Consider the following 13,050-nt stretch of genomic DNA (forward strand, 5'->3'; position numbering starts at 1 on the left):
ACTGGTCCATCTCATCCAATTTATCAAGGGTGTAGAATTCATTCTCCTCTATTTTCAGTATGACTTTCTTCTGCCCAATAGTTTGAACAACTGGAGTTTGAGCTTCTAGTTCATCATCAAATGACTTACAGTCATTGGCAACTAAGGCACTAGTTCTATCAACAACATGTCCTTGATCAGCTCTCAATGACTTTCTTTGTAATATTTCCATCTCATAAGTCTTCAAGATTCCATACAAGACTTCCAGTGTCATTCTTTTTAAGTCTTTTCCTTCTCTAATAGTAGATATTTTTTGTTCCAAAAGGTCAGGAAGAGTGAGAAATAATTTTAGGTTGGCCTTTTCAGCTTCATAGTATTTGTCATGAAGCTGCAAGTCATTTATCAGCATATTGAATCTTTCAAAAACATCAGTTTTACTTTCCTTAGGTCTATCCATAAAACCCTCATACTGTGACACCAAGATCCTCATTTGGTTATATCTAACTTCTTTTGTTCCCTAAACAGTATCTCAATTTTCTCCCAAATCTGTTTAGCAGAATCAAAGTTGATAATGTTGTTATACATTACATTATCAAAAGACTCAATTAATATGAGTTGTAAACTGCTAGCTAGTGTAACCTTTTCCTTTTCAGGCTATGTGTAGGTTAAGGGGGGCTTTGGGTGTATAATGTGTTGATATGACCATGTCTCCATTTGTATCTGAAAGCGGCCGGGAATGAGTACCTATCCCTTACGGGAATCGAACCCGTGTCTTCGACATGAAAAGACGATGTCCTAACCACTGGACGAAAGGGACCAAAAAGCCATTCTCTCAGCTCCGAGAATAGAAGTGGTTCGTTTTGTTTCTATACGCAATTAAAGATTTCGTTTGTGTTCATGTTGGCGATTTCTGATGTGAATTCGGCGGGTCATCACCCCTTCCTACGGGTTTCCCCACCGACCCAGTGACATACCAACCACGCCCCCTCTCTTTCTCCGATCATAAAGCCCGCGGATCCTTTTTTTCATCCCCCCTGAATAATTAAGGCCCCGCTCTTTCTAATAAAAAACAGGGGGGGCGAAGCGCCCGTTTGAAGTGGCGAAGGCCTATGCTACAGTAATCAGAAACTCTTTTCATAGGGATGAACGGTCTATTATTGAGAATCTGAATGTACATAAGGTTGGCCATCCTAATGAACAATATCATTTTCTTTTTCCATATTGTGTAATTGATCTTGTCAAAAGCTGGTATCTTGATGCTTTTCAATTTCTGAGCACTCATTCTTCCAAGATATTTATATATTTACTTTCAGATATTACTATGATACCACTTGTTAGATATTGAATGCAAAGAAATGTAACACAAGGGGGTGAATGTGTTTCTTGAATTATATTTGGCCTTTTAAACTTGAGTGGAATAATGGTGAACAAAGCAGTTAAAAATTGTAGAGAGAAAATGCTTGACAGTAAAACACACAAGACACAATATCAAAAACTCACTTAATTATATTAATTAAGTTTGCCTTGTTACAAATCCGTGTTCTTGAATAGTAAGAACTCAACTTATATCTTAAGAGAATACAATATTTTTAGATCTGTTTTTGTTACCTCTAAACTAAGGACCCGTGCATGCTTTATAGACTAGCAATATGGGTTTACAAAACTTGCCCTAAAATGTACTAAACCAATTTTTTAAAACAACATTGTTTATTTCCTTATCTGGTGTTAGCAAATCTGTGCAGAATCTTGCAGGTCTGTGACCATCCTTTGTCCAGAAAATCTAGGTCTTTGATCTTGTATTCTTCAAACTGCTTTTGTAGACTTTTCAATTCAGTGAATGAATTGTTTGTTGACTGATAATCTTGAATCTTGAACTTGTATGTATTCTGAATTTGAGATAGTGTGTCGAGATCTTCTTTTGTTTTGTAGAGAAGTGACATATCGATAAGTATAATGACTTATCGATATCTTGAGTTCTTTATAGGTATATTTGACTTGTCGAGGTCTCCAGTTCTCTACATGCAGAATGACTTGTCGACATCTCCAGTTCTCTATATAGGTTTTTGACTTGTCGACATCTTGAGTTCTCTACATGAGAAATTTGACTTATCGATATCTCTGAAATCTCTACATGAGGTATTGACTTGTCGATATCTCCAGTTCTCTATATCTTCATTTGACTTGTCGATATCTCTGAGATCTCTACACGCGAAAATGACTTGTCGATATCTCTTGGGACTTCTCTACAAGTCATTTTGGACTTCTCGACTGACTTCTTGATATACCTTGATCTGTGACTTGTCAATATCTTGACCTAGAATATTTTTCATAGAACAACATTATTTAACTCCAAACTTCTACATCTCTTCTCTGAGACATGATCATGACTTGATTTTTTTTCAGAGTTTATTCATTAGCTTGAAACTGTTCACAAAAAAATTCCCCCGTCTAATCTACTAAACATTTTTACAAACTAAAGAAATACAACTACAGAATACAAATATTGATTATCAAGCAACTTAATCTTAGTATTGTCAATATGACTTAGTCTTGTTATTATATAGGCATGTCTTTCACAATACTACCGATCAATTTCAAGTTTAAACCTAAAAATCGAGCTATAGCATTTGGTGCTCGAATTAGGAGAAATGCCTTGAAATTGTAAAATAAACAACTCAAAAGATTTTTTAATAAGATTCATTACATTTCATAGAAATTTATATTGTTAATTTTGAACTGAGAAACCAATCTAGGCATGTAATATCTTGTACAAATTCGAGTCATAAAAATTTGGATTAATTCAATTTTTACTTCAAGTTCAAATATTTGCCCGAACTCGAGTTATACATCAAGTATCAAGCTCAAATTGGTCTCATCACATTTGGATCAATTCAATTTTTTTTTTCAAGTTCAAATGGTTTCTCGAATTCGGGCTTATAATTAAATTCGAGAACTCGAGAGCTTATAATCAGATTCGAGTGAAATTATTTAATTTTTATGGAGTACGGTTTAAGTCTATGGTTAAAAAACAAATTATTTCAAAGAAAAATGGAAAGAATTTTTTTTCTAAAACTCAATTTTTAAGTCTATATTGCAATGGACGTTGTACTAAGACCATCTTTAACTCAAATTTACATACGTACTTTTAGACCATTTGGGTTTAAAACTCTTATTCAACACGATTCTAAAAATTACATCATTTTGATGTTATAGTCAGACTAAATTTTTAGATTTTTTTTATATCCTGATATTATTCTTGTACTTCTTTATTTGAACAAATATATTTTTTTTATATCCGGGTTAAACAAATCTAAATATATTATCTAAAATATTAGAATACATGACTATTCATTTGGTTATTGTAGCATTCATAAAAAAATATAGAAAACTTCTTAATTTTTTTTTAATTCTCGAGTATATGTTTAGGGATATATGTTTAATATTTATTATAATTTTAGTAATTTAAATGATAACTGTTGAGATTTGTAACTTAAGTGATATATGATCCTAAATTAGTGACTGTTTTAATATTTAACCCAAATTTTATTATTTTTAACTTTATTTTTTTATTTTAATAATATAATAATTTATCTAATATATGAATGATGTAAAATTTAGTATAAATAAATAGGAGTTAAATTTAAAAATAACATAATTTTCATTCTATCTTGATATAAAAATTACACCAAAATAGTGTTAGGAGTGGAATTGCTCTCAAACCCAAGTTCAAGTAAACCCAATTTACTTGTTGGCTCATACGTGAATAAGCCCAATTATTCTTGAAACGAGCACCATATCTTGATATCTCACATACGCCATTTTATTTGTATCAGCAAAAAGGGGAATTTAAAACCAGTGTTCAGTGCAGAGAAAAGCCCTAGAAAATCGAAGATGCCATTGAAAGTGTTGGAAGCTACAATGTCAACATTTAATGGGGTGTTTGACAAGTTCAAATTAGAAGCCCCTAAAAACAAAGCTAATTTCATCCTTTTCTTGGCTGACATCGACCCTGCTACTTCTCAAAGCTGGTGCCCTGGTAACTACCCTCGCCACTATTTAAATCTCTTTTCAATATAGTAAGACACACTCACTCAACCGCCTTGTTTTCGACGAGGTTCAAACTCTCGACATCCCGTAAAGAAAGCGAGAGAGTTACAGGCTCGAACCAAGAAGTCTGTAACTATTTGTCACTATACATATATGCCCTTTTATTTCCACTTTTAAATGTTTTATATACTTTATGCTGAACTAACTACAGATTGATTAATTGGTGAAGCTTATAATTGATTAGTGATTAGTTTAGAATTGATTTCGATATTTAATTGGTGAAAATATTTTGACTAGATTACATTTTGTTTTAAGCAATTGAGTATTGAGCCTCCCTTTTGTAAGTTTAAACACTGCATTGTAAGGAGATGCTGAAGCATTGCTGAATATGTTTTTATGATTTCTCTTGTGCTTGCATTTTTTTGGACATGGTTTGGCATTTGATGAGTTTATGCAATTAGCATACAGGGATCATGCACATTTTTAATTGAGTGTACTCTCTAATTAGCAAATCGACCGAATTGCTAAAGAAGCACACCCATTTCCCATATGTTGTGCCTTTTCAGTTTTCTAAACTGCCTTTCTCTGTTTGTATATATGTGCGTGTCTTGCCTTGTTACTTTGCTGTTTTTAGACTGCGTGAGAGCTGAACCTGTAATCTACAAGAAGTTGGAAGCAAGTTCCGATGATGTTGCACTTCTGAAAGCTTATGTTGGTGATAGGCCCACATGGAGAAACTCTCAGCATCCTCTAAGGATTGACTCACAGTTTAAGCTGAAAGGCGTTCCTACATTAATCCTTTGGGAGAACGATGAGATCAAAGGTCGCCTTGAAGACCATGAGGCTCATGTTGAACGTAAGATTGATGCCCTCCTATCCAAGAATTAAGTGATATAGATTGCTTAGGAAACAACAATAATAAGGATTCGTTATAATTATAGTTCGAGACTATGCAACACTAGAACAAAGCTGATTGTCTCAGTGGGATAAAAACTTTGAACTTGTGAAATCCTTTACTATGGCGTGATTCCCATCTCTGATGGATAGCAGCAAATAAAATATTATAAACTTTTATCATGTTCTCTTTTATTTCACTATGGTTTTTATAATTGATGGTTTTTTTTTTGGGAAATACTTGTTTTTCCGTGGCGGGGTGCTCTGCTTCATTTCAAGCGAAAATTGCTGAAACTGAATGGGATGTTAATAGTTTTTTCAAGGTAGTTTCATTTGAGTAAGAGTAGTTCATCCGTGTCATTGTGCAAGTTAAGATGAAAAATCTCATTTCTAGACATGGAATGCCTTGACAATTTGACATTCTGAAATGTGAAATGATGGATTGGTATCATTAGTATACGACTCTGTTCAAAGGAGAAGTACCGTTTGCTATGATATTTGTAAAGAAAGCTAATTGTTGGTTGAGTACCATGTACACTGAATGTGGGGCAAAGCTTACACAGAGAGCTCTTAAGTCATAAGTAAGGTACTAGAATAAATTTCATAAAGTAACACTAAATGTGTTACGGAGTGCTATGATCGCCATATGGCATGAATGAGCTTGTACGTTGGTGAATTAAAACTATAAGGATCATAGCCAAGTATAGAACATTATAACCTTGATAAATGAATTTTTGATAAAAGAATAACCTCGTCAAATAAGTATTTTTTTAAGTCTGTACAAGTCCTATGTAAATGTATGCAAGTGATCAGATGGAAAACAAAAGGTTTAATTAGGCAGAAGTTAAAGGAAGTCGGAAAAATCAATGTTTATGTTCACACTTTATAAATTGCACACTGTTTCTACATACATACAAACACCTCTGTATATTATAACTATGAAAGATCTGGAACTTTAGAATCAGTTCTTCAATTTACTGCAAGGTAGGTCAGAGTATCATGCCAAAAGGCGTTCACTGTTGACTACAGAATTTGTACAAACAGAAAGCTTTCGATCAGTAAATATTTTTAACATAATTATAAGAGGTGCATGGTTCTGTAGCACACTCTACAGCCAATGGAATAGGTGAAGATATTCTATAGATCACATGTCAAATCCACTAGTTTTACATGGAATGTGCAATCTGAGACAGCTATGTGGGCTACAAAAAGTCTACAATGCAGATCAGCAACTAACTTTTGCAAGGAGATAGATTCCTGGTTGGATGCCACCATTTCCTAAAAAAAAGGAAAATAAATTATTATATGAGGCGTGTATAAACGTATAAAGAATTTTTTTTAAAGAAAAATCAGTTGTGAGAAATGGGTAGAAGCATTACCTAAGCAATTCCAACACCTCAGTCAAATGTCATTCTATTTTAAGATGATGAACAACAACTATATTTGTTCCCTCCCGATAATGGCTCAGCACTGGGTACAACTATATTGCTTCCCTTGAGAAGTGATGTATTCCCACCAGAGTCTGCTTCATTCGCAACAAGGGCCTTTTTACTGACAGTTTGGTATATCTCTGTGAGGACTGTATTAAAAGCTGTTTCGACATTGGTTGCTTCGAGGGCAGATGTTTCCATGAAGTACAAATTTTCCCTTTCAGAAAATTCCTTGGCATCTTCACTAGTAACATTTCGAAGGTGTCCTAGGTCACTTTTGTTCCCCACCAACATGATTACGATATTCTTGTCAGCATGGCCTCGCAATTCATCTAACCACCTAGCCACATGATCAAATGTTGGACGTTTGGTTATGTCGTACACCAGCATTGCCCCAACTGCACCTCGGTAATATGCACTGGTGACAGCCCGATATCTGAGATCACCAAGAATCGGTCAATGGTCAGGACAGGAAAAACTTTTTCCGAAAAAGGTATTCGAGCAGAAGCAGCAAAGTAAAGCTGCAATTAAATTTGTAGAACTCACAGTTCCCAGACATTTATGGCACAATATAATTACTCACTCTTTATTTTATACACATTCTGAAAAAAAACGTTAATGACCGAAGGTTGGAAACAAATCCAATCATCTATTGAAATGAGATTTTTTTTTAAAAAGGAAACAAATTTATTATCTAGCCAATCCAAATTGACAGTCACTTAAACCACGCAACACTGCAACCCAACCTCTCGGAAACAACGAAAAAAGAATGAACTATGTTGAAATATTTAATAACTTCCCCTATATTTTTAAACAGTTTCATTTGAAATTGCATTCTCATTTTACAGATCTGGCCGTTTTATTATGGGAAACAAGAAGATTTAAACTAAAATCTGGAGCTACAGGAATATGATTAATAAGTTAATTTACAGATTTCATAACAAAAGAAAGCCAAGAAAGTTACACCTAAATGATCAAAGCGATTCAGAGAGGTATTTTAGTTTGGTCTGGGCCTTATCAAAATCCAGCATACTGAATCATAACTACTAAATTGAATCATAACTTTAGCTCTGAAACTTTAAGTTCAAATTGTTCAAGAGCTATTGGGAAACTACTAAATAAATCTTCAATTCAAAGACGGGGTGTGATCATCATCAAATCCGGTTTCAACTTTGAACAGCCCCAAAATGGACCATAAAGGCTCGACTTGAATTTTTGTTGAAAAACTCTAGAATTTGATTTTGTATTTTATTTAAATCAATGGTGTACTACTATATAAATAGAGCAGAAATTCATAGGGATAAACACTCATAAAATAAGAAATAAAGAAACACTTAATATTTCTGATTGCTAGAATTTTCCCGTTCAATTAAAGTAAAGTTTACATTTAATTATTAATTCTTTAATTTTATTATTGCTTTATATTCAGAAATCCAATTAGTTTATAAAATTCCCAGCTACACACTTAGTTGATTCGATTCGAAAATCAGTAGTATATGGTAATGCTTGTGTTTGTGGAATCACCTAAGTTACCGAGCCTACTGTACACAGTTCAAAGACCAATAAGAACCTTTACTCCATAGGCAAGCAACAACCTTGTAAACAATGATGTAAGAAGCACAAGAATGAGGTTTGGACGTGTGGTATGTCCTCAATGCAAGTTAAATATATCTTAAAAGTTAAAACGCAACTACTGTGGTTATTACGGTGTCTGAAATATATTTGCCATATTAATGAGATGTACTTGGAGGACACATTGTTACATCATCTTAAGGTCTGATTGTAGTGCGACGCCAAAAACGTTACCTGCATTCCTAAATATAACAATCCTACACACTAAACGGTAACATCGAAAATGTAGTCACACAAACAATAAAATTGTAAAAAAAATCATTAAGTAAAAACACTCTGTATTCGTATCTGTGTCTGAAATTCTATATCCTAAAATCTTCCTACTATGAGAAAAACTTAAACCAAAAAATACAAAAAAAAACACTTCAAACAATCACAGTTTCACACAAATTCATTCCAATTATCATCAGAAAAGTATATAAATAATCCAATTAATAAGGAGCATCGTCGAAAACAAGTCACACACACTAGAACTTGAGTATATATACACAAATTACACTAAAACTAATCCTATAGTTTCATACAAATTCACTCCAAATATCATCACAAATATAAACAAACAATCAATTCATCGGAGCATCGACATTTCTCGAAAACAAATAAACTCACTCACACACACATGAATGCTACCTTTCCTGACCAGCAGTATCCCAAATTTGAGCCTTAATAGTTTTCTGATCAATCACAAGCGTTCGCGTCTGAAACTCCACACCGATCGTCGCTTTCGAATCCAAACTAAACTGATTCTTCGAGAAACGAGCCAGTAATTGCGATTTACCAACGGCAGAGTCGCCGATTAGCACGATTTTGAAGACGTAATCGATCTTCTGGTTGAAATCGCCGTGAAAATTCGACATTCTGAAATATTTAATTACCCGATCGATTATAGATCGGGTCGGAATGTAACAGAAAAGAGAGAGATGCTTGAATTTGTTTGTATGTGATGTGTGGAGTATGTGTGTGTAATGTGTGTAAATTAGTGGAGAGTGTTTTGGTGTGAAAGTGGGGCAAAAGTTGTTAAGTTGTTTATCGAAATGATAATGGTAAAGAAATCGAGGGCAAGGTGTCAGAGACAATAAACTCTTGATCATTTCAGTTATTTAAAAAATTATTTGACGGTATTTAATTAATGATATATATGAAAATGATGATTCACTCACAGGTTGTTAAATAATAATATTTTCAGGTTCAACATAAATAAGATAATACATTTCTTATCTAATAATTTTGGTAAATTAAATATTTATTTATCGAGTGTTAACTGTACTTGAGCTTCTCCCACCAATAATTAAGTATACAAATCATTTTTGCTGCATAACAAACTAATCCAAATATGGTAATAAATGTCAATTATGCCTTGTATTACGGATTCCAAACGTACATTTCGGGTTTAAACCTAGCACCCAGAGCATTGCATTATAAGTTCTTAACCTACACAAGAAAAGCCAGTTATTATTCTGAGACAAGATAATACAAACTACATGCTAGGTGCAAAAAGTGGGAACGTTGATGACTCTAACATTGCAAAACAAGTGGTTGCACCAGTAGATAAGTTCCGATATGGCAAAATATATTTACTCTCCATCTGGTTTGGGCTTTTGATTTTCAACTGCACTTGCTTTATATTTGCGCTATATTCTATGATTGAACAATTACACAAAGTGTACATGTGGATCATCATCATACCCTGCTATTTGATATTTTGGGCTGTACCAGTATATTTGTTGGCTATAGCCGCAATCCGTGAAACAAGGAAGTACATGGAAGCTACACGGTTGATCCAAAAAGCAAAGGACTTGTATGATGACTTGACAAACAAGCGTACAGGTCTACCGGTTATAAACAATGGCGAGAAGATAACAGCAAAGGACTTGTATGATGCAATAAACAAGAGTTCAGATCTACCAGTTTCAAACAGGGATGAGAAGATGATGGCAAAGGACTTGTATGATGCGACAAACAAGAGTTCAGATCTACGGGTTATAAAGGAGGACCGGAAGATATCAGTGGTTGTTGGACGATGTAATTCTTAGAAACAACTCTCTTTACTTTAATTTTAATGAGATTCGTGGATGAGAGATTAAATAGACTTTGGATGTGTATCTTTACCCTAGCCATTTTTATCCTGTATTTATTGATTTGGATAGATCTGGTAATCAAGCTTGCAGAAATTATGACATTCATATTAAAAAAAAAAGAGTTGTTGCGAGTACTGAGGTTCATAGCTGCGTAAGATCAGAGATGCAGTAGGTCATTGAAGTTCAAGTACACAGTAAAATATGAAAATGACTTGCTGCTTTAAGTATGTAAAACAGGTTTGTTCCCAGGCTATGCGCTCTTATTTTTATAAGAATCAATCTAGCTATTACAATGAACAACTTTAACATTTAAACTAACAGTTTAAGCCATCTGGTTCTATTTTTACACTCCATATTCTTCCAAATTCTAATAAGCTATGAATGACGAGAGGTGCTGCTTTACTTCCTTTGACTCGGACACGTACACTTGGCTCGAGTCTCGTTCAGAGTCTGAGCAAGAAATGAATAATTAGTTGTTTAACAAAACTTGTAGGTGTTTTATGAATGAGATAGAACTTTCAGATTTACCTGCACTTCTTTTTGGAGGTCCTTGATGCAGACAACAGCCACGTCCAACATATCAGCTGTATTTGCTTGCTGTTGACAAGAATAATGTGACTAGTCAACTTCATAAATCTTAGAAGAAAATTTTGTAGTGCATCATTTGTAATTACCTTGTCCATGTTTGGGAAAAGATCTTGGAGCTTTTTCATTCGTGCACTTATCCGTGTTCGTCTCACCTGCAAACCATAAGCCAAACTTTATATTAAGAGTATCAAGTTGTAGAGGTCACAGTATACCTGGATATTAAGATATTACAAGAACATCCATGAACATTTTGAATCGAAGCCTTAAAAAAGGGTTACTTGAACTTTACCCTCTCTGCAATGCTTCGTGGGTGAGTGGCAAAGCCTCTTTTGGCCCGGATCTTACAAGGGGTGGAGTCTTGTTGAAAATTCATAAAGTTCTCCATTGTTGCCATTTCAGCAAAAGTATTTGGCAAACTCAGTTGGTGAACTAAACCAGAAGTGTAATGCTTGGAATCATCATTCTGATAAGCCTAAAATTAAATGTGAATAAAATCACGGTCTTCATAGAACTTTGCTCTTAATCAATAATCATGTTGTTAATTAGTACCTGGGTATCCAGTTCATTCAAATTAGATAACATCTTCACTTCACCATCTCTGTTTCTCTTTAAGCTGTTGCAGGTAGAATCATTGAGAAAGTTGGGGACGCAAGGCCTATTAGAAATTCCACCATCCTGTCGGTTGCCCAAGTACCCATCACTACTTTTAATGTTCTCGTTTAACGTTTCAGCAATTTGAGGCATAAACCTTGAGTGAGAGGAGAGTCCAGATGAGATGTCAATATAATTACCCAACCTACTGGATGTGGAATTTAATTCTGTAATGGTCTTACTACCAGATCTAAAATTTCCAACATCGTTCGTCTCAGTGAATCCTGATATCAAGCATTAAATACTTATCAGCCTACGTGGAGTCATTGTAATACATACAATACCTGAATTAAGTTGCAACCGAGTACAATTCAAACGGACACTGAGAACAGCATACAGACAACAAAAGATACAACTACACTCATCAAAGATATCTAAGTATCAGCAAAACTCGAAACCTGAATTTTCAACTCACTCCAAGTTCAAAACAGAAAATTAGTAATCTGTTTTTTTTTATCCACAAAGAAACCATGAATTGCAATCCCTATCAGAACAATCTATGTGGCACTTTCTGTTTTCATAGTCTGCTTTTGTTAACAATAAAGCATGACATATTCTGTATAGCTAAAACAACCAATTGTGAAATAGAAACTCAGTGTCCAGTTGCCGAAAAGAAACAGAACATATACTTAAAAGTAGTAACAGAATTGTTAGGTACAACAGAGCAGAAAAACAAACCATATCAAATGACTAAAAAAAGCCATATAATTTATATTCTCAAATAATTAAACAATTTAAGACTATAAAAGGTCAAAATAATTTAAATAAACAAAAAAATTACAGATGAAGTTTGTTCAATTTCCCACTTGTTAGTACTATAGAAGGCAAAAAAACAACAATCTGAACAAAACCATAACACGCAGATACGAGTTTTCTAAATTAAACCACCACTGATAGATGCATATTTAGAAATAACAGTAGCAATTTGAGATTTACCAATTTCATTAGCTAAATATGAGAAAAATCCAGCAGGAGAACTGCTCTGTCGAATCAAATTCGAGCAATTTGCACTACTAATATTCTTCTTAATTTTTGCTTCATTCATATTGTTCCTTAACATATTCCCTGTGCCACTAGTAACCACATCACCATCTGCCTCATAAACCAAATCAGCAGAATTATTCCTTGCTACTTCCTCCTTGCTTCCTTTGATGTCAGCATCACCGAAACCAAATCTCGCGTTAAAATCCATCTCCTCGATATTCAAAGTGTTCTTGTCCAAGTACTCAGCACCACCAAATCCACCAACAGTTTCAGTACAATGATTATCCAAGAAAGACGTCGTACTTGGACCGGACTGATACCCTGTCAAGTCACAGCTCTGCAGTTCCAGTTTCGAGTCTTTCGACAGTTCCTTAAATTCCGTGGTCTCGTAATCATTGCCTCTGCAATTGTTTTGCATGATAACTTTAGTTTTTGTGAAGTCTGGTGCTGTTGCATACCTGAAATTCGATGAGAACAAAAGACTATCCATTTCTCTAGCGTTATACATGATCAAATTGTAGAAATATGTAATGTGTTTGTACAAAATTTAGATATTGAGATGAGATGTTTAAAAATGAGATTGTTTGTATGTTAAGAAAGTAACTGGTACAAGCAGGGGATTTGAGCAATGTAGTTTTCGATAGTTGAAGTTTGTGATGGGGGATAATTACGATACTGCCATTTTATAACGTTAACACGTCAGACCTAATCTAAATGTGGGGACCGACGGAGGTTGATTCTGAGTGGGGCACTAAATTTGAGGCTAA

The 13,050-nt window shown here is 34.3% G+C and overlaps 3 protein-coding genes and 1 non-coding gene across 4 annotated transcripts; 1 reads left to right on the forward strand and 3 right to left on the reverse strand.

The window, feature by feature from the left end:
- Window positions 1-724: 724 nt before the first annotated feature.
- Window positions 725-796, reverse strand: TRNAE-UUC (transfer RNA glutamic acid (anticodon UUC)). Its single transcript has one exon. It is a non-coding gene; the product is annotated as a tRNA-Glu (tRNA).
- Window positions 797-3,760: 2,964 nt separating this feature from the next.
- On the forward strand, window positions 3,761-5,103 carry LOC141695037 (thioredoxin-like protein Clot). Its single transcript, XM_074499269.1, has 2 exons — window positions 3,761-4,015; window positions 4,661-5,103. Exons 1-2 carry the CDS (start codon window positions 3,871-3,873, stop codon window positions 4,912-4,914), a joined length of 399 nt encoding a protein of 132 aa, XP_074355370.1. The 5' UTR covers window positions 3,761-3,870; the 3' UTR covers window positions 4,915-5,103.
- A 771-nt stretch (window positions 5,104-5,874) lies between these two features.
- LOC141698121 (ras-related protein RABA4d-like) lies at window positions 5,875-9,042 on the reverse strand. Its single transcript, XM_074502738.1, has 3 exons — window positions 8,613-9,042; window positions 6,300-6,786; window positions 5,875-6,198 (listed from the first exon to the last, which is right to left on the reverse strand). Exons 1-2 carry the CDS (start codon window positions 8,837-8,839, stop codon window positions 6,339-6,341), a joined length of 675 nt encoding a protein of 224 aa, XP_074358839.1. The 5' UTR covers window positions 8,840-9,042; the 3' UTR covers window positions 5,875-6,198; window positions 6,300-6,338.
- A 1,218-nt stretch (window positions 9,043-10,260) lies between these two features.
- On the reverse strand, window positions 10,261-12,937 carry LOC141698374 (transcription factor bHLH130-like). The gene is made up of 6 exons (XM_074503062.1): window positions 12,236-12,937; window positions 11,198-11,523; window positions 10,938-11,120; window positions 10,735-10,800; window positions 10,589-10,657; window positions 10,261-10,510 (listed from the first exon to the last, which is right to left on the reverse strand). Exons 1-6 carry the CDS (start codon window positions 12,789-12,791, stop codon window positions 10,460-10,462), a joined length of 1,251 nt encoding a protein of 416 aa, XP_074359163.1. The 5' UTR covers window positions 12,792-12,937; the 3' UTR covers window positions 10,261-10,459.
- Between the last annotated feature and the right edge of the window lie 113 nt (window positions 12,938-13,050).

This window comes from Apium graveolens, chromosome 11 (genome assembly GCF_009905375.1).
Source record: "Apium graveolens cultivar Ventura chromosome 11, ASM990537v1, whole genome shotgun sequence".
NCBI classification, from domain to species: domain Eukaryota; kingdom Viridiplantae; phylum Streptophyta; class Magnoliopsida; order Apiales; family Apiaceae; genus Apium; species Apium graveolens.